The sequence below is a fragment of the Anabas testudineus genome, chromosome 6, assembly GCF_900324465.2.
Source record: "Anabas testudineus chromosome 6, fAnaTes1.2, whole genome shotgun sequence".
Lineage (NCBI taxonomy): Eukaryota > Metazoa > Chordata > Actinopteri > Anabantiformes > Anabantidae > Anabas > Anabas testudineus.
In genome coordinates, this window is record NC_046615.1 from 12,390,178 (window position 1) to 12,411,397 (window position 21,220).

General features: G+C 42.9%; 1 protein-coding gene across 1 annotated transcript; it reads left to right on the forward strand.

Annotated features, from left to right (window-relative positions):
- Positions 1-1,734: 1,734 nt before the first annotated feature.
- vwf (von Willebrand factor) lies at positions 1,735-20,611 on the forward strand. Its single transcript, XM_026365655.1, is given in 54 exon segments — positions 1,735-1,905; positions 2,035-2,086; positions 2,218-2,361; positions 2,561-2,663; positions 2,769-2,977; positions 3,238-3,359; positions 5,535-5,754; positions 5,836-5,958; positions 6,049-6,160; positions 6,241-6,287; positions 6,382-6,518; positions 6,638-6,776; positions 6,925-7,025; positions 7,117-7,312; positions 7,386-7,601; positions 7,798-8,044; positions 8,180-8,274; positions 8,499-8,650; positions 8,763-8,866; positions 8,946-9,084; positions 9,212-9,346; positions 9,581-9,727; positions 9,838-9,978; positions 10,225-10,323; positions 10,415-10,571; positions 10,962-11,129; positions 11,292-11,427; positions 11,517-11,826; positions 11,961-13,125; positions 13,210-13,314; positions 13,844-13,987; positions 14,070-14,213; positions 14,314-14,375; positions 14,377-14,479; positions 14,619-14,665; positions 14,753-14,930; positions 15,086-15,327; positions 15,420-15,609; positions 15,725-16,066; positions 16,177-16,415; positions 16,654-16,756; positions 16,878-16,949; positions 17,246-17,350; positions 17,537-17,742; positions 17,829-17,978; positions 18,060-18,176; positions 18,514-18,694; positions 18,927-18,967; positions 19,071-19,187; positions 19,493-19,591; positions 19,714-19,842; positions 19,931-19,970; positions 20,054-20,151; positions 20,299-20,611. Coding segments are annotated over 54 exon segments (8,562 nt in total). The 5' UTR covers positions 1,735-1,899; the 3' UTR covers positions 20,485-20,611.
- Positions 20,612-21,220: the final 609 nt, after the last annotated feature.

Genomic DNA, 21,220 nt, shown 5'->3' on the forward strand with positions numbered 1-21,220 from the left:
CTTGGATGTACTGTACATGAATGAACACGGGGCACGAGCATGTCCTCGAGAACGTAGCTCCCAAGAACGACAGCACAAACTTACACACCATGATCAACCTCCTATTGTTGAAGAAAACATATTACACGTCTAGCGTGATAGAACTCAAACAAAATGAACCATGCAACAAGGAAGATGCTAAATATTGTTCTGTCAATGCATGTGTGAATTTGTTATTATGATGTAAGATCGTCACCCTCCATGTGGGAGACAGGGCTTTGAATCCCAGCTGTGGCCTGCCTCCAGTAAGGGGTTCCTAGGCATGACATCCTTATGTCTACCCTGCCTTTGCCTTGTAAGTTGCCCTGTACCTTGTAAGCCACTTTGGATAAAGTAAATGTAAATGTAAATCCATGACTTCATTAATAACCCACTAGCACATGTAACTGTAGACTTAATGATTAAAATATCATGTGTAAGAATGCAAGACTTACTGTAAATACACATCACAGATATGACAAATCGTTCAAACAACTAATCTTCATTAAAGATTAAATGGTAATGCAGAAATAATAGGACAGGGCATTGTTGAGAGAGAGAGTCAGATGACTCACGGTTCTTTGTAACTGGTGACTACAGGAACACCAGGCCACTAGGAAAAAAGGGAGCAGGAAACATGCAGGAGGTCGAAGACTTAGACAGACAAACACCGGCTGGCAGACAAACGAATAGGAAAAACAGACAAGCTGGTAGCGTGCAAGTGAACTAGTACACACACAGCACTAGAGAATATAAATGAGGGAATATGGAACAGGTGAACAAGGAGGAATCAGGTTACTGCAAAGGCAGAAAGAGATGGAGGGTCATTGCAGGGCACAGTTGGCGAATTGTGGTGAAACGAGCAGAGAATAAATGAACACCTGAAGAAACTGTGGTGAAAGAGCATGGATGCACCATCAGCATCAATTAACTAGATTATGGGAATGTTAATAGAAAAACCTGGGATGTTCAGTTAGTTCTGGAAGAAGCTCACCACTGAGCTGTTCTCCCAGTCCTGGTAATGTGCACATTGGCTTAGTGTTTGATGGAACCGAGGCATCATTAACAAAGTTTGTCTCACCTGTGCTTCCCCTCTGTGACATGAGGCCTAGTGTCTGTGCTGATCTCAGCATCACAGTGACTTTGGTTTCAAAGCACCCACACATCCTTGGCCCAGCCCCGAAGGTTTCGTTTCTACAGATTATATATGGTTCAATCTGTTCTTAGCACTGCGTAGGTCGTGTCTTAGGTTGTGACACTGTGACTGTTTGTGTTATTCTCTCTTTTCTTTTTTTTTTTTCTTTGTCTTTTTCCAGACGATCTGTGAAATTTGCACCTGAGAGTGTTGATCTGTCCATGTTCCCATTGTGTGTTTATATGTATGTAGTGTAATTTTGGCACGTCTTAGTCATGGGGCACCAGCAAAGCAGTGTTATTGCGTGAGATATCTCCTGTAAGTGTGTTTTCCAGAAGAAATGTTTGAGTTGGCACCGATTCAATTACGTACATGTAGACTAATCACTCAGCCAGGCGATCAGTGGGTATATCCTGGTATTGTCCTAATGAATGTGTTTGATGGTATCCGTCTGCAGGCACAGAGTTGTGCACAGAATGAAATTCAACCCCTCTTGACATACCCTGCTGAAGGGAGGGTCCTTTTGAAAAGCTAAGGGGTATGGGGCTTCTTTGCTATAAAATAGACCTTCCAATGTGAGCAAGTCTCTGTGTGTGTGATAGAGTGCCTGTAATAGACAGAGACCATCACATACGGCACACTGTGCCATCATGTCCTGACTCTGAGGGTTGAACTTACAACATTTTGATTCCCTGATTTTGGATTGTGTTTCTTTGCAAAACTGTGGATAAACTAAGTGTGAAGTCATGAAGGTAGGACTAACTGGCGTATAGAGAACCACACAGAACGAGATTGATCATCATCCGAGGATGACGAATATGATAATGTTGTTATGGGTGATGGTGATAATGTTTATGTGTATATCCATGTGTATGTTTCAGCTGTGTATGAGGAGGCATTTGCAAGAAATTCTGTTTTTCCTGCATCTGACAGGTGAGTCTCATATCAGAAGACGTCCAGATTGTGTTCGGTCTTTGCAGTCGGAAGTAACACTAACTCTAAGTTTTCCGTCTAGTCTTATTTCTACAGTCAGTTGCAAATTGGTGTGTTTTGTATGTGTCCAGCTTGTGTGGCAGGTATGACAGGAAGATGCAGTCTGTTCGGACGACACCACATTCACACATTTGATGGTGTTTTATATGAGTTTCCTGGAGACTGCAGCTATCTGCTGGCTGGGGATTGCAGTCATCGCTCCTTCACACTTCTTGGTAAGTCACACTCAGACAGTGCAGTACAGAAATAGGCTGTAACTAAAATTTTAATGGTATTAGATGTGCATCTTGGGTAGCTCAGCGTGCAGTGTAGTTTCTCGCAGTAATATGTGTGCTAAAATGCTTGTTTGAGATGGTCTTGATTTGATGTAGCCTGAGTCCTGTGGTAAAAAATAAACGTGTCATGGATCTGCAGGTGACTTTCTCAATGGTAAAAGAATTGGAGTCACACTGTTTCTGGGAGATGCCTTTGACCTGCACCTGTCTGTAGATGGACGGCTCTCACAAGGAGAGCAAAGGTAGAGTAATAGAACATTTATATCTGTATTATTATCTGTATTATTATCAAATAAACTAATGGGAGTTACAATATGGGAGAAACTTCATGTTTGTCTTTTTTGTAGACTGTCTCTTCCCTATGCATCGCATGCTGTGTTCGTGGGCTCGGAGCTGGGCTATTACAAGCTCTGGAGTGAAGAGTTTGGCTTCGCTGTTACCATTGATAATGCAGCAAACATTGCCTTGACGCTGACTAAACAACATGCAAACAGCACCTGTGGTCTCTGTGGGAACTTCAACTCTGTAACAGCTGATGAATATACTGCTCAAGAAGGTAAATGCATGTGGGAAGATGGGTAGAATTAAAACTGTCACTATATGTGTGAGATATGGGCATAATTGAGAACAAAACTAGGGAGAGTCTATTATTACTGGAATCTAGGAAATGATTTTAGTCACAATCAGGCAGCAACAGGAAACTCAGCAACTTAGCACAGGAAAAGATAACACGCTAAAAGAACGTTAGAAAAACAGTCATGGTAGGATGAGATTAAGGAGAAATCTGTCAACTCATTTGTGTGCGTCTGTTTTCAGGATTCCTTACAGACGACAGTTATGATTTTGCTAATTCGTGGGCAGTGAAGGGAGCGGATCAGTCTTGTCAACGTGTGTCAAATCCCAGCCAATCCTGCAACAACTCCAAAGAGACTTCCACGGTGAAAGCAATTCACACATACATCCAGTGCACGTAACACATGTTAAAACATCTTGAAGGATGTCTGAACAATAGGTCGGCTGTCGTAGGATTTCATCCGAACAGCTTGCGCAGACTTGCTGCAGTTGTTTAGTTAGAGACCAAAGGAAACTCACTTTCGCTCAGCTTTAGAGTCTCCAGAGAGTGAGTGAGTCTCTGTTCTAGTCTGGCAGTTTTGGAAACCTTGGTTTCGAATTTAATATTCATTTTATTTCTACAAGTACACTTTCTTAACACTTCTTCAGTGGCTGTGCTCCCAAGGGATGGTTTCAGGAATCAAATTTCACGTTCCCAGCACACCCAGCAGCAGTTTGATGGAACAAAGCCGAAGTGGACTTGTTGTTCTGCAAGTTTTGCTGTATGAACATGTACAGAAAGGACTCTTCATAGAATAAAATATTTTATTTAAACAATTAGCACAATAAGGATAGACAGATGATAGGAACATTTCTAAAACAAACTTTTCTGCAGCATCGATAAGATTTAATAAGGCAGTAGTTTATTTTCTCTTGCGCTAAGGAGCATGCACTCTTTAAAAACGTAAAGGTTTCTGACACATACAGTTCTTTTCATGGATTTCAGACCGGAGGGAGATGTTTTTCTGTTTGTTACTACAGACATAACAAATGGCAGTTGTGACATTGCAGTTGGTTCTCGTCACGAGGTGAATTCCATGCCGAAACATCCTATCTGACTCCCTAAGATACAAGTCAGGTGCACTATCTCACAAGGGCAAAGGCAAATTTCACAAGAATCACTTGAAGTTTACAGTTTTGTGAGAGAAACAAATGTAAAAGGATAACTCTCTGTACTATTTCTCTAACAACATACATTACAGCATTATAGAATCTAGGCCAATTTCCCAGTAAAATTACCCCGTGACTGTACTCGACAGTCCCAGGGTAATTTTACTGGGAAAAAAAATCACTGGAGACATTTAAATAGCTTTAAGTATTGTATAGGATTGTGTGTTTTTCCATTAATATTCACTCTACTTTGACCCATACTGAAAAAGTAAATTATCAAATCAAAAATGTTGGTATTTATGTTTTTTTACTTTTTTTAAGGTCCCTAATTCAGTATTTAGGTCCTTTGGGAGGAAATACTCACAATTTGATTGTGAAAGTTTAGTCTGGATTTGCTTTCTCATCTGAACTTGGGCAGTTTCTCCATTTTTCCTGGCAAATCCTCTCAAGCTCTGTTATAGACTAAAAGGGAAGCATATGTGCACTGCCATCTTCAGGTATCTACACAAATGTTCTTTGAGTTTGAATCTGGGGTTTGGCTGAGACATCAGCCCAGATAATCTTGTTCCTCAAAGTTATGTTGTTATATTGTACACCTATCATAGTTTCCCCCCCAACATCTAATTAACAACTGCTAAGAAAACTAATCTGGCCGGTGTGGGAGCAGTTTTGTGATGCATATACTGTATGTGTTGTGGGCTGATATAAAAAGATCTGCCAGTTTTAGTGAGAACATTTGGTACCACAGGAACACCCTCATGCGAGAAAGCAGTAAAAACTACATGTTAGTGTTTCAACCATAGCACATCATCAGCCTCTCTTCAACTAACTATATAACTGAGGTTGCTTTAACAGCTAAAGAGTTCTTCACATACTATATATATATATATATACAGTATATATGTGTTTTATAATTTGAACCATTTGTATGTAAGAAGAAATACTGGCTAATGTATTTTAGTGTGTTTCAAATAATTACAGTCACCATGTTTTCATTATTAAAGCTACTGAGGCAATGTTAATTCTGATAAACCACTCATTTACTGAGCTGATAGGACATTACAGGTCAGGGCAAGACAAGTATACAAACAGCTGAGTGTTTAATCACAAAACATAACTTAAAATGGTTTTGATTGACAGCAGTGAGTCCCACTTTATTTACATTTAGTCATTTGGCAGATGCTTTTATCCTAAGTGACTTACAAGTGAGGTACAGAACCAAGGCAGGGTAAGTGTGGGTCTTACCTAAGGACCCTTACTGGAATTAGGCCACAGCTGCGATTCGAACCCCAGCCTTCCACATGTAGGTCAGCGATCTTACCACTACATTATCCTTTTGCTATTTACCTTAAAAGCTCACTTAGTGTCTGCATGTGTCTCTGTTTGTGTAGATTATGTCCAGCTGCAACGTTTTGCAGTCATCTAGTGTGTTTCGGCACTGTGCCCACCTCGTCTCTCCTGAGGCGTTCCTGCTGCTGTGTCAGGAGGAGGCATGTCACTGTGGCAAGAAGGACGGGGAAGACTGTTACTGTCCAATCCTGTTGGAGTATGCCCGCACATGCCATGCTCATGGGATACTTCTTCGGGGCTGGCTGGAGGAGAGCCAATGCTGTAAGTTTGTTTATGAGTAAAAGGCAGCAGCAGTCAATAAAGTTTGATCAATTATCTACATGTGTTATTTTGTTTCTATAGACCCTAAGTGTCCAATTGGGATGCAGTACAGCGAATGCACCAAGTCCTGCTCCACAACCTGCCATAGTCTCAACATCCAGGAGGTCTGCAAGGAAGAATGTGTAGATGGCTGTACATGCCCTGGTAACCTCACATCCACAGCTCCCTCTTTCACACCGTGTCTCTGTGTTTTTACTTCTAACTCATGGCTATGTGTCTGACATTGTGTTTCAGTTGGTAAGGTTTTGGACGGTAACCGCTGTGTGGAGGTATCCCAGTGTTCCTGTGTGCACATGGGACGGCATTTCCCCCCAGGATCCACTATTTCTCAGGATTGCAACACCTGGTGACAGTACAAACACAGAAATGCTTACATATGCAGTAAAATGTTAAATGCTCCCTCTCTAAATGGTCTCTTCTCTGCAGTGTCTGCCGTCATGGTTCCTGGGAATGCACCAATCAAGGCTGCCCTGGTGGGAGAGATTTACAGTAGTGGTCAATGTGCTCCTGTGTAAATAACATATTAGGTTGCTAATTTCTGGTTTCTGGTTGTCTGTCTGTGTGTAGGTGATTGTCTGGTGGTGGGCCAGTCTCACTTCAAGACCTTTGACAACAAGTTCTTCACTTTCACCGGCCACTGTCAGTACCTGCTGGCAAGAGACTGCACGGATAGAGAGTTTTCTGTCATTATTGACAATGTACAGGTAATGGACATCTGTCTTCTTGGATCTTTTTCGTGTCTTGCGCACAAATTACACAAGTTGCTTTTACGCCACCAGCTGATTACTATCTACAGTGTATTGGCTGTTGATGTTCATTTCAGTGTGCAGATGATGAGGATGCTGTGTGCACACGTTCAGTGACGCTCACCCTGCCCTCTCTGGAAGACATGACAGTGAAGCTGAAGCACGGAGGAATCGTCTCTGTCAACAGCATGGACATCCAAACCCCAATGCATTATGGTATGCCACTTTGGAATTTACTGTCCCACTAAGCATATTTTGTCTTTCTTAAGACGACCATGTAAACATTTTTGTTCATTTGAAAATGTCATGTATATAAAGTGATGTTGAATTCCACTAGTCAGTTTCTTGGGTGTGCTTTTTAAAGGCCGTCTGCACATTCAGAGATCTGTCCAATCTTCTGTGCACGTGAAGTTTGGAGATGACCTTCGCCTGGATTGGGATGGGCGGGGCCGGGTGCTCCTAAAGGTTAAATATACTTAATCCTCAAAGACGTTTTTGTTAATGATACATTTGTGAGTAAGCAAAGATCTGTACTGAACTCTGTCTACTCCCTCAGCTGGGACCACGATGGGCAGGGCGGACCTGTGGTCTCTGTGGTAACTACAATGGTAACCACGGTGACGACTTCTTATCTGGTTCTGGACTTGTTGAGTCGGGTCCTCAGGCATTTGGTCAATCATGGAGGATAAATGGAGACTGTGAATCCACCCACAAACAGGATATTGATCCATGTGCACTTAACCCCAAAAGAGGTACAGTACATACATCAACGAACAAACCTTCACACTACTACAACAAAACCTCTAATCTTTGAATGCCCTTTAGTTAACTTTGCAGAAGAGGCGTGTGCGGTGATAATGTCAGATGCGTTCAGTCCATGCCATTTTCTGGTGAACCCGGCACCATTCCAGAGATTCTGTCGCCACGATGTGTGTGTGTGTGTGGACGGCGAGGAGTGCCTCTGCTCTGCTTTGTCTGCCTACGCAGCAGCCTGCACTGCCAAAGGAGTGTTACTCAACTGGAGGTCTCCCTCACTTTGTGGTAATTCTCACACTAATTATTGTCTTTTATTGTCTGTCTATTTGAAGATGTGTGCCATCAAGTGTACAGAGAACTCCAAAAAATGAATTCAATCTTTTCTTTCACCTTAAAACCAAACTTAAGAGTACAAAGGTAAAAATGCACCTTAGCTGAAAATAGACTAATAACTAGCGCTCACCTGATCTGAATTCATCAGCGCTGCAGTGCAGTGGAGGCCAGGTATACGAGGCCTGTGGAAGTGTGTGTGACCGGACGTGCCGCTCTCTCTCTGGGACTGAGGTTGGCTGTCAGGAGGAGAGAGTGTGTGAGGAGGGTTGTTTCTGTCCCAGTGGAAAGTATCTGAGCGATTCTGGAGAATGTGTGACAGCTGACCTGTGCTCGTGCCTGCATGACGGACAGCTCTACAAACCTAATGACGTCTACGCTGATCACAACAGCATCTGGTCAGTGAATGCACGCATTCAGTATCTGTAGAAGTTGAGCTCATTTTAATGTGCTATTACAAACAATATAATATTTTAATAGATGTCGTAATTTAAAACTTTCGCTTTTCTTGTTTTTTTTGTTTGTGCTTGTAGCTACTGTGAGAAGGGCTCCATGCATTGTAGCTCCACTGAAACAAGTCCTTTGCTGTCTGACCTCTTCTATGACGATGACCTGACACCATCCAGAGGTACGATTACAGGATATTACAGGACTTTATGTCTTTTATGATATACAGTCCTTGTATTATCTTTCATTTGACCATTTATAAAATGTTGTGTTCACTGTGGACCCAGTCAGTACAGTCAGTGAGTCAGTACAATATGTATCTGCTCTTATCACCCAAAACACATGTTATAATGTACCATAACTTAATATGTTAACTAAATATGCTGTCCTATTTCTTTGTTGTAGAGCGGCGGTCAGCTCAGTGCCCTCCCCCATTAATTCGCACAGAGTGTGATGCTGGGAAAAAAGGTCTTGAATGTGCCAGGACCTGCCAGAACCTTGATTTACCTTGCGTCAGTCTTGCCTGCATCCCTGGCTGCCTCTGTCCACCTGGCACAGTAGGTGGTGTGTTATATTTGTGTGTTTGTGTGCATGTGTGTGTGTTTTAGCTATAGGACCAAACATCTAAAATACAAGACTGATACTGATTGACTAGCGGATTGATTTCAGGTACGTCACCGCCGAGACTGCATTGCACCGGAGCAGTGTCCCTGTTACCATAACAACAGGCCATATACATCAGGAGAGACCATCTCTGTGGACTGTAATACCTGGTAAAATAAAAGCTTGCAAGCATGTTTATGAAGGGGAATGCTCGCACTGTGCTTTCTTAACAAGCTTTGTGTTTTGCAGCGTGTGTGAGAACAGGAAGTGGCAGTGCACAGCAAAGGTGTGTGATGGTGTATGCCGCACTGTAGGGGAGGGGCATTACATCACTTTTGATGGCCTCAAATATTCCTTCCCTGGCCTCTGCCAATATGTACTGGTTCAGGTAAGAGACAAAGTGACAGAAAAACAATGTGGGGGGATTACAGAGTCTGTTGATAAAAAAAAAGAATATCTACATTTGCTTTGTCATTTTCCTAATTTTCATCTTTTTCTCCTTTTACTATCAACAGGATATGTGCAATGGAGAAGAGGGTTCTTTTAGAGTGCTAGTGGAGAATGAGGCCTGTGGAATTGTTGGGCATCGCTGTGCAAAAGCTGTCACAATTTCCTACCAGGGAGGGTTGATCGTAATGCAACATGGAGAGGTAACACCTAAAGAGACACGTACAGTCATACCTATTGCAATTCACTCAACTTGTGATTTGTGGTGTTATATCTATAAATTTCTGAGCCCACAATTCATTGTTCACATCACAACTAAAGGTTAATCTCTCTATCAAATGCCTGACACATTTATAACTTTTATTCTGAAGAATTTTATTAATCTTGTGACCAATGTTTTTAGAGATTACCATCATCTCCATGTTTCTCACTAACAGGTAACGATGAAGAAGCCACTGCTGCAGGGTTCACAGGTGGAGATTGTCAGATCTGGTCAGTTTTACACTGTGCTCCTAGGGAAACACATTTCTCTCAGCTGGGACAAAGGAACCCGTCTCCTGGTCCACATCTCAGCCACATACAGGGTACTAATGTGCAGTCTTATAATATTATTTTTGCAGTGGCGGAACCTTGTTGAACAGAATTTCATATCAAAACATGTCAATTTTTGTTAAACACATTTGTTTGAGTGTAGGGTCGTGTGTGTGGTCTGTGTGGTAACTTTGATGGAAATGTCAACAATGACTTGGTGAGCAGTAACAACCAGCTGGAAGTGGACGCCTTCCATTTTGGGAACTCCTGGAAAGTTGCTCCTAGCTGTGCAGATGTAACACAGGTAAAGTCTTAATAGACTGAAGAGTAAGTTCATTCAAATTACGTAACACATGAGATGCTTTGTCTTATGTTTGATATTATTTTACTTCATTTTTGAGATTTCTGGCAGCACCATTTTACAGTGCATTTGAGCATTTAATAATATAACTTCAAAAGAAAACCCCATAATGAACCTTTTCTTAGAAATTTCTTCCATATGTGTATGTATACATATATAATCACACTTATATATTTCTTGTATGTACAGATGCCTACACTCTGCAGTGACAACATTGTCAAGTTGGTAACAGTGGAGCAGTCATGTCGTGTGCTCAACAGTCCCATCTTCAGAGAATGCAACAACCAGGTGAGTGATAATACAGACACACTGGATACCAAATGCACTGCTCATGCACTTGGTGTTGTGTTTTTTTTTAAATAATTTTCTGTGTTTTTAGGTGAATGCAGAGCCATACATAGATATGTGTGTGGAAGCAGCATGCTCTTGTCCATCAGTGGGCGACTGTGCGTGTTTCTGTGACGTCATCGCAGCCTACGCTCAGGCATGTTCGGAGAGGGGTGTGTCTGTTAGCTGGAGAACCAATGATCTTTGCCGTAAGTGGGAAGATTTTCCTTATAAGCCATTCACACATCTGAATTGACGTGATGATGAAATGTTCTGAAGATACTATATGGCTGCTTGTCCAAGCCGAACCAGTCTAGTGGCTTAAGAAATTATGTAATATCATATATATAATATATAATATAATATAATCAATGACACAATCCCATCTCTCACATGTCTGTGAGATGAGAGAGATGTCTGTGTGTTTAGAACATTTGTACACAACGTCTGTAGTCCATCTGTCTAGATGGAAATTTACAAATGTGTTTCTTTTGAAGCATTAGGTTCAATTTAAGCTTCAATGCATCAAAGGCAGAGGCCAAGCTTTGGCCCATAACTGATAAAAAGAAGAACTTAACTTTAACTTTGTCTTTCTTTAGCTATGAGCTGTGAGGAGCTAAACCCCACAAGACCAGGTGTAGGAGAGGAATTATGCCAGTGGAGGTATAATTCTTGTGGTCCTGCCTGTCCAGTCACCTGCCAGCACCCAGATCCCCTCCCCTGTGCACTCACATGTGTTGAAGGTTGCCATGCCTACTGTCCCCCAGGTGCAACATACTTAATACGACACTTTCAGATACAAAACATGTGTAGTATGTGAATACGGTATAGATATACTGTAATTGCATAACTTTCAGATACAAAACATGTGTAGTATGTGAATACGGTATAGATATACTGTAATTGCATAACTTCTTCTACAAACTTAGGCCAACTACTGGATGAGGTGGCCATGCGCTGTGTTAATCCCTCTCAGTGTCAAGTGTGTATCCACGAGGGTCAGAGAATCTCCCATGGCAACAAGGTCATCCTCAACCACGATAATCCTGAACAATGCAAAATATGGTGAGAATACATCTAAACACCATTTGGTAATAAATGCTTTGATTTTATTCTCTTCACATATTAAGATGTTTTGTTTTTCTTTTTTGAAGTCACTGTAACAACAACACCCTCAGCTGTGAAGCTTGTGCCTCCTTCACCATGTTCACCACTCCGATGCCAACATCTGCTTATTCCACCTTCGCAACCCAGCACTTCACTACCCCGATGCCTGATGGTTCGTGTGACCGCGCCATGGATCTCGCCTTCTTATTGGATGGTTCTGAAGCCCTGAGTGAAGATGAATTTCAGGCAACAAAACAGTTCATACTGGGAGTGATTGAAAGATTTCGCATGGGCTCGGCTCACACTCGAGCCACAGTGTTGCTTTACCACTCCGGAGTCAAAACATATGACCTGCAGGTACTGCAGTTAAACATATACAGTATTGAATACAGTGTATGTTCATGTTTAATTAAGCATTATGTGGAAAAATGCTACTATTAATCAAATGTTGCTTGGAAATAAACATCGATCATTCTGTTTCTCTCTCGCAGGTTCAGAAGTGGCTGTTTAAGAGGACTGTGCATGACCTGCATTACACAGGAGGAGATGCAGCCTTCCTGGATGAGGCTGTCAAATATCTGGTTATCAACATCTATGACAAGAACAAGCGTGAGCACGCCGGCCGTGTTGCCATCGTCTTGACTGCCAGTGCCAACCCTCGACCTGTCCGCGCCTTAGTCAAGATGCTTCGTAAGAAAGCCATCACCACTCTGACAGTGGCACTGGGTCCTGGGGTAAACATGGGGCAGATTAATGATATCAACAAGGCCAGCCCAGAAAACAGGGCCTATGTTCTTAGCAGCACGGCTGAGCTGCCTGATCGTCTACTAGAGCTCACAGATTACCTCTGCACCTTGGGGCTGGAGCCTGAGGTGGCGAAACCTCCGATTCCAAAGTCCACCGCCAGTAAAGCTCACAAGGGCAAGACCACCACTACTCTGGTGCCTCACGTGGAGCCAAACCCAACACAGCACCTTTCCAAGATGCCTACTTCCACTGCACCTTCTGTCCTTTCTCCTACCACCACATCCCCATCTTCCATCTCTCCAGTCCAAGATGTGACGTTCATCATCGAAGGCTCTGACTCCGTTGGTGAGGTTAATTTTAACAAGTCGCTCCTCTTCCTGGAGGAGGTTATCTCACAGCTGACAGAGGAAGAGGAGCTCATTCGCATCACTGTGATCCAGTACTCTGTAACAGTCACTGTGGAGATCAGTCGGTGGGAACTGAGGCGACAGAGGACCCTGCTGATGCAGCGACTGAGGGAGATTCGTTGGAAAGGTGGAAGTAAGACAAACACAGGTGCAGCCGTCACTACAACCTTCCAGGAAATAGCTACGGTCCAGCCTTCACGTGGGCCCACCCCTCCACAGCTCGTCTTCCTTGTGACTGAAAATCCACCTACTGACACAGTAAAACGCCCGCCATCCATGACCACCCAAACACACGTGTATCCCATTGGAGTTGGACCAAAAGTACATGATATTGACTTGCTACCGTTCAGCTCTCCTCAGCGTCCACTGATGGTAGATGATTACAACCACCTTACAACCCTGGTCCATCGTATAGTGAACATCACACACAACACAGTCAGACTTCGCTCTGCTACGCTGCCACCACTGGTCATCCCAACACTTTCCAGCCTTCCACCCTCTGGTAAAGGCAACTCAGTTATTTTAATAATTCAGTATACAAGAATTTTTTTTTTTTTACTATTCTGAATTTGTTGTCTTTGCACAGTGCCATGCAAGAAGCCTTTGGATGTTATGTTTCTGTTGAAGGCTGGAGAGCAGTTTGAGGACATGAAGACATTTGTCAAGACCTTCATCAGAAATGCTGACATAGGTAAACTCCCATGTTTTCAGTTTTCAATGTTTTTCACTGTGATATTTCTGAACACTGTATTTAAATTACCTTTAATTATCTGCAGCTATGGTGTTTGCCACTGGATAATTTTTTAGTCAGGAGTATTAGGCTATCAAACGTGCTGTTGAAATTGTATGCCAAGTGTTTGCCTTGGGTCAAAAATATATAATGCATGTAGAGGAGCACTTTGGTGGATGATTGGTTTTAAGTGCATGCCATGTGGTTGTCCCGGCTGGGGACTTTTACTGCATGTTATACCCCTCTCTCTTCTCCCATGTTTCATTAATGCCTCCTTACTACCACTTTTAAATCAACAAAAACACCTATATATGTAGTATAATATTTGAGCTGTTAGAGAAACAGCAATTACAACTGTGCCATAAACTGGTGTCTGGTAGTTATTTTTGTAAACTGTAGGAAACCCATTCTGGACAAAGAGTAGAAGAGACAGATCACAGATCTTGCTCCCCAGCATTGCTTCATTGATTTAACTTGTCTATGTTTTCAGGGCTGAATGGCACTCAGGTGAGTGTGGTTCAGTATGGAGACACAAACACGGCAGAGCTTACCTGGAAGGATGAACAGAGCAAATCAACTCTCTTGAACCTAGTGGAGAAGATACCAAGACGTACCACTGCTGCTGCTGCACTAGGTAGTAGATACATAAACCAATGTGCACACACAAAAAATTGCGAGCACTCGATCATACCATTGACTGTCTTGTCTGTGTACAGGTTCAGCATTGCGATTTGCTGTGCAGACATCCATCTCCCCAGCCAGTGGTGGAAGAATAGGTGTACCCAAGGCTGTGGTGATGCTGGTGACTGACAAATCAACTGATGACATCAAAGAAGCTGTTAATGAGGCACTGGCTGCAGGTAATCGAGCGACTATTAAAACATTTGGTTCCCTCTAAAATCAGTTTCCATCCTTTGTCTCATTCTATCAGAGTTCACTGATATGAGTCTCTTCCCTCAGGTGTGTCAGTGTTCCCCATTGGTGTGGGACCAGGCTATGACAGGAGTGAGCTCAGCCTGCTTTGGTCACCTTGGCAACCAAGACAACACTTTGCACTTGAACAGCATGGATCAATTACTGATGTTGCTGACGCTGGATCATAAATACACAGAGAGAATCTGCAGAGGTGCTTCAGACACACGCTGTTTTATTTTGTGGAAATCATTCATCCAAATCATGTATTCCTACTTTCAGATAAAACAGATTCTATTTGAGTTCATGACAGTTATGACAGTAATGGAAATGTTTCATGCTTTGGTTCATAGCTGGTCCACCAGGCATATGCGTTGATGACAATGGAATTGAGAGAACGGTGAGTCACGTCTGCTGAAGTTGAACATAAGTTACAGCAGTTCAGAAGCCTTTTACATTGTCATTTACTATCAATTGTATGTTTCAGCCTGGTGAGTCATGGCTGCTAGAGGATGGCTGCCACACTCTGCTTTGCCACCCAAGTGGGGCGGTGACAGTTCAGAACCACAAAGTCAGCTGTGACAGACTGGAGCCACCGGCTTGCAGAAACAACATGCCACCTGTCAGAGTCCAAGAGACATGTGGCTGCCACTGGGAATGCCCTTGTATGTACATCAACAGCATCAAATTGCTTCTAAAGTTTCTAGCAACACATTAAACTCATCTATATTAAGTGCACATCATTTCCCACTTGGGCTGTTAACAATGCATGAAGCTTGAAATTCCAGTCTATTTATACTGGCTCTCTGTTTGTTATGAGGCATGTGTATGGGCAGCTCAACCAACCACGTTGTCAGGTTTGACGGCTTGGCACTAAGGCTGGACGGGGAAGGCTTGTGCTCCTACACACTTCTCACTGTCAACAGAAGTGCCAGTGAAGGATCAGAGGTCAAACTCCACAGTGGACCTTGTCAGGACTCTGTGTATTACAACCAGGTCTGCATGAAAACGATGGAAGTGATTCACGGACCACATAAGCTGCTGCTGAAGGATGATATGACGGTAAGCTGTGTGTCACGGCTGTGTCATTACCTTTACATTTATTACATTTACATTTATTTACTTGCATTATGTGTTTTTGTTTGTTTGAGCAGGCAGTGATTGATCAGGAAGAGATTGCATTGCCATGGCGGTATGGTGGACTAGAGCTGGTGCGTTATGGAGGAGTGATGCTGCAGCTGAAATCAGACCATGGCTACGTCCTGACTTTCACTCCTCAGAGCAACGAGTTCACCATCACATTGCTGAGCTCCTCCACCACTGGCCACATGGCTGGACTTTGTGGTAATGGAAATGTCTCCCATTTGGAAGTCACTCTCTTCTTTGTGTCTATCACTCGTGCAACACCTAGCTGTCTTTTCCTTGTGATGTCTCATGGCTTTCTCTGTCTTTCCTCCAGGTGCCTGTGGGGATAATGAGGTGAACGTTCTCTCTTTACGTAATGGCAGCTCAACCACCAACCAGCCAGGCTTCATCTCAGACTGGACTCTGGCTGTAGATGGAGGTGTCTGCCTGCCAAAGCGTAGGGCAGTTTGTGTGTCTGGAGCGTCAATGGGATGTCAGGCCTTACGTTCAGAGGTGTTCGAACCCTGCCATGCACACATCCCTGTTCAGGTTTTCCTTGCCAAGTGTGAGGAGCAGGCATGTGAGGAGTCAGATGTGTGTGAGCTTATTTCTGCCTATGCACGCCTCTGCAGACAGAGAGGCGTGTGTGTGAACTGGAGGAGCCCCCACCTCTGCCGTAAGTCGGTTTTTGATGTGCTAATGTATATAGGTTTCAGTTTACTTGCTGCATTGGTTGCATTTCAATACCCAGTCTGAAGCTAAACTTCCTTCTGATCTTTGTTATAGCATTACAGTGCCCAAGCTCCATGGAGTATGATGCATGTCGGACGGGATGTGTAGAGGACTGTGGTAGCATACAGACGTTGCCTGGCTACTGGTCGGTTGCCAGGGGTAACAAGTCATCCTGTATTGACACACCTACCGAGGGCTGTTTCTGTACTGGCGGAACAGTTTTGCATCATGGGCACTGTGTATCACCAGAAGCATGCAAGCAATGTGTTGACCATCATGGACGAACATACAGGGTGAGATGCATGAACACACAACAAGAATATGTCTATTTGTGTATGTGTGTGTGTGTGTGTGTGTGTGTGTGAGAGAGAGAGAGAGATGTGCAAAATTCACACCAACTTCTTACAGAAACACATTATAGAAATAGATGAGCAACTCAAGTGTCCAACATTACAGTGTGCTGTGAGTGCCCTCTAGTGTTTATTTTAAATATAACCTTACATAAAACATGTTTCGCTTTTGTATGTGCAGTATATGGAGAGTTGGGTATCAGAAGAGAACCCATGTCTTATTTGCATGTGTTTGGATGAACAACACATCAACTGCACAGCCCGGCCCTGCAATGACATTAAAGGTAAACACCCAGACTAATTTTGCAGGTTGTTCTCATAATATTTCTTTCTGGTGTTGCAAAACCTGAAAATTCCAGGTTTTGACATAACACTAATTAATTCATGATCTGTATGTGTGTTTAGCTCCAGTATGTGGACCATGTGAAATTCTGAGGGAGAAGAGAGACTCTAAGTGCTGCCCAGAGTATGAATGTGGTATGTTAAAACAATTATTATTGCGATGTTTCTTTCTTATTTATTTTCTTTTCTATTATTATTAGTTCAAGTACTAGATTTCCAGATTCAGCGTTAGGCCCGTCAAAAGCTAGAATTAAAATCAGATTTGTGTTTAATGTCTGTGCATGTAAAACTAGGTCTGAATTGTAAGGTTGGTGCTTTGGTGAATCTTGCTGATAAATTTTAATACACTGGACAAAACAAACCTGTACTTACACTGAAAAAAATATGGAGGTAATAAGAATTTTTCAACAGTTTGTTTTTACCGTTCGAAGTGTGCGATCTGGTGAATTGTAACCTACCTGAAGTGCCCCACTGTGAGGATGGTCAGACTCTGATTCTGAAAAACCCTGGGGAATGTCAGCCTATACACGAATGCGGTGAGCTATTAACGCATTCTCTGTGTTGTCTGAGCTCTGCTTTGCTCCGGCACACACACACACACACACACACACACACACACACACACACACACACACACACACACACACACACAGACATAAAACTGGAGCACACATCTATGTGATCTCCTTCACATGTTTCTCTTCTTCTCTTTTCTGTTTTAGTGTGCAAAAAAGAACAGTGTGCTCCTCAGGCTGCCCTTGTTTGTCCTGCACATCGCCAACTGTCAGTCAAAAAGACAAAATGCTGTGATGTGTTTGAATGTGTGTGCAGTTGCCAGAACTCCACTAAGACCTGCCCTGCTGGGTTCATTGCATCTATCTCTACCAATGATTGTGGCTGCACAGAAACTAGCTGCCTGCCAGACAAGGTGAGTGTGTGTTTGAATGCCACCTTTTTTTTTTTTTTGCTGTTGTGATTTAAATGGACCTGTTTTATTATTATGTGTCTCTTAAGGTTTGTGTCACCGGTGGCGTGGTTCACCCTGTGGGAAGTGAATGGCAGGAAGGATGTGAGAAGTGCAGCTGCACCCAGTTACAGGACAAAGAAACATCTCTGCACATTGCTCAGTGTGCCCCACCTGTCTGCGATCGAGCCTGCCCAAGGGTGAGACACATAGACGCATCGAACATACATATTTGCATCATGCTCCTATAAGCATAAACACTTATTTGTTTTATATTTCAGGGCACAACATACAGTTCATCAATAGGAGAGTGCTGTGGAAAGTGCACAGCAACCAGCTGTGTGGAGTCAGGGGGAGAAATGCGAGGAGACACACTGATTGGGGGAAACCTCAGACGTGTATGTGTGCAAAGGCATTGTATATATACCTCTATATAATATATGCAACTAATTCATATTTATTATTACATTTACTGTATTTACTGTATGATGCAATCATTGCACTACCCTACTCCACATACTGTACTCCACGCGAGTTAAAGCAGATGAGATTTTTTCCCTGCTACTGTACAGTTTATTTCTTCTTTTGCTCATTAGTTCTTTTCACATAACAATAATGCATTATAAAATAGGAAACAGAAGACAGTAAGCGCAGAAAAAAAACAAATTTTATTGTAGATGCATCTGTTTTAGTTCTTACTTGGTTGGTTTTAATCTCATTTCTTTCTATTTATAGGTGGGTGAGGTATGGCAGTCTCCACGTGATAAATGTGTGTTACATCAGTGTGTGAAAGTGAAAGATGAGGTGTTCATCTCTACGACAAACGTCAGCTGCCCTGTATTGAACACCCCATCTTGCCCGTTGGGCACCGAGTTACGCTGTGATACCCAGGACTGCTGCCCCAGCTGCCACTGTGGTAAACACACGTGCATATATAATTACTAGCAAACATGACTACACAACTTTCACTGGAGTTTCCATTGTAACATGTGGTACACACAGTGTTTCTATAGCAAGTTGCAATGATGGTGTCTGTACAGCAGAGAACTCACTTGATTATCCTGACTTGACCTCATAAACCCTGGACTTTAATCTATTGTATAATGATTAGCAATAGAAAACATATTACAATACTTCTCTATCTACAGCTCCTATGGATGCCTGTGTCCTCAACCACACCGTGATAGGAGTGAGTCATTCAAAAAACACGCACTCTAGGTTCATATCTGAATTGAATTGAATTGAATACTACTTTCAGTTTTCAAATTTAATCCGTGTTTGTATTTGTCCAGGCAGGGGACACGCTGATGGTGGATGTGTGTACACACTGTGAGTGTAGGGTGGAAGACGGTGCCGTGAAGAAATACAGACTGTCCTGCAGGAAGATCAGCTGTCCCACTTGCCCAATGGTTACTGTCTTCCCATAATTAATTATTTCTTATGACCATTATCATTTATCATCATCAAGACTAACCAACAAATTCAAATGTGCACCATTTTCATCAATTATTCTCTAATCCTCTGAGCGCATTTCCTCCTTGCTCATCACTGACCCCATCATTTCCGCGATTCCCTGTTCACAGAGGTAATATTGAATTATTTATTTGCGCTAAATGGTCCAGGCAAATTAATGTCTTTGTGTTGTACTGTTGTCATGCCCTCCTGATGTTTTCCTTTGTGATCTAACAAACAATACTATCCCCAATATTTTCAGGGATACACTCTGCAGAAAGAAGAAGACGCTTGCTGTGGTCACTGTGTTGCCACTGCTTGCTACATGCGAAGGCCAGATGGAAAGATGATCAGTGTGCCGGTAGGTGGTGGTGTGTTTATGAACTCTGTCACTCTGGCAGAATGCAGATATATAGTAGCACTTATTTACTTGTTTAAAAGTGTCTATGTAATATTTATGTAAGTGTACCTCTCTCCTTCTAGGTGAACACCACTAGCGAGGAAGGTTGCAACTTGTATACCTGTGCTGTAAACAGTAGAGGAGATCTTGTGCTGCAGTCCAAAGTGACCACCTGCCCTCCTTTTAACCGTCAAGCCTGCCTGGACAATGGGGTAAAACTGCTACACAGACGGGCCTTCAGCCATCTTACAGTATTCCCACATCTACGCATTTTTACTCTCCTGTCCTGTTTGTTTTTAGGGGAAAGTCAGCCAGATTGGAACAACCTGTTGTGAGACGTGTAAGTAAAACTGTACCCCACGGTGACCTCTTCTGAAAAATCCAGATGCTCTGATTTTAATAAGAGCTTGTGCTTGTGTGAAGGTACCGAGCCAGAGTGTCGGAAGACAGTGGGAACACTTAACTACATCAAGGTGGATGATTGCCAGTCAGAGCACCAGATAGAATTGCACTATTGTGAGGTAACAGGCCACACACTCAAACACACACACACACACACACACACACACACACACACACACAAAGATGTTGAAACCTTTCTCCTACGATTAGTCTCACCATCCCACCCTGTTTGTGTCTCCACATGGTGCTGTCCTTCTGGCTGTCAGGGTAAGTGTCGCAGTAAGTCCGTATACTCCCTGGAGAGGGCTGCTGTGGAGCAGGAGTGTGTGTGCTGCGCTGCTGTCGAGACGGAGCCGCTCGACGTTCCCATCCTGTGTACCAATGGCACCCGTGGCCACCACACCGTCCTGTCTGTCACCGCATGCGACTGTCTGTCCAAACACTGCTCCTAAAGAGAGAGAGAGAGAGCGTTCGCATGGTTATATGTAGAAGTATGAGTGTATCCAAATAAAATGTACCCATATACAGTCCAGTAAGAAACCAACACGAATAACAATAAACCAAACCTGGCAGTTTCAACTGTTTGTGTGTGTTTCTTTCAAAGTTTCATGAAAACAGTGGTGAAATACAAGTATGCACATTTAGTCAAAGTTTGATGCTGATGAACTGTTACTGTTAACTGGTACATGCACCCTAATACTATTTCCTGCTATTTACTGGATATGTCCCAGTTCTGCTCTCACTAGTGGTTTTGTTTTTGTTTCTTCACCATTTCTCCTGCATGTTTAAGTTCATTCTCTTCTTACCTGTCTGACACAAATACACACACACACACACACACACACACACACACCTCTGATTAGCTCTGCTCCTCTCTAGAACAGGCACCTGCTTCCTGTTTGTCCTGTTAGTCTTTGGAGTTTATAGATCAGGCTCATTCACTCTTCACCTCGTCTTCTGGCCTGCTCTCTCTATCTTCACACTTGTTTGGACAGTTGTGGATTCTTGTGGCTTTATGATTTATTTATTTATTCATTTTTGTTTAATCTGAGGAGCATGTGTACAGAGGGGCAGGCGATGTTCGGTGTCAAGTCTCGTCATCTGTAAGCTCTCTCACACACACACACACACACACACATGTGTAATGTGCCTCACACCTTCCGTATGGAGCGGCCAGGGAATTAGCCG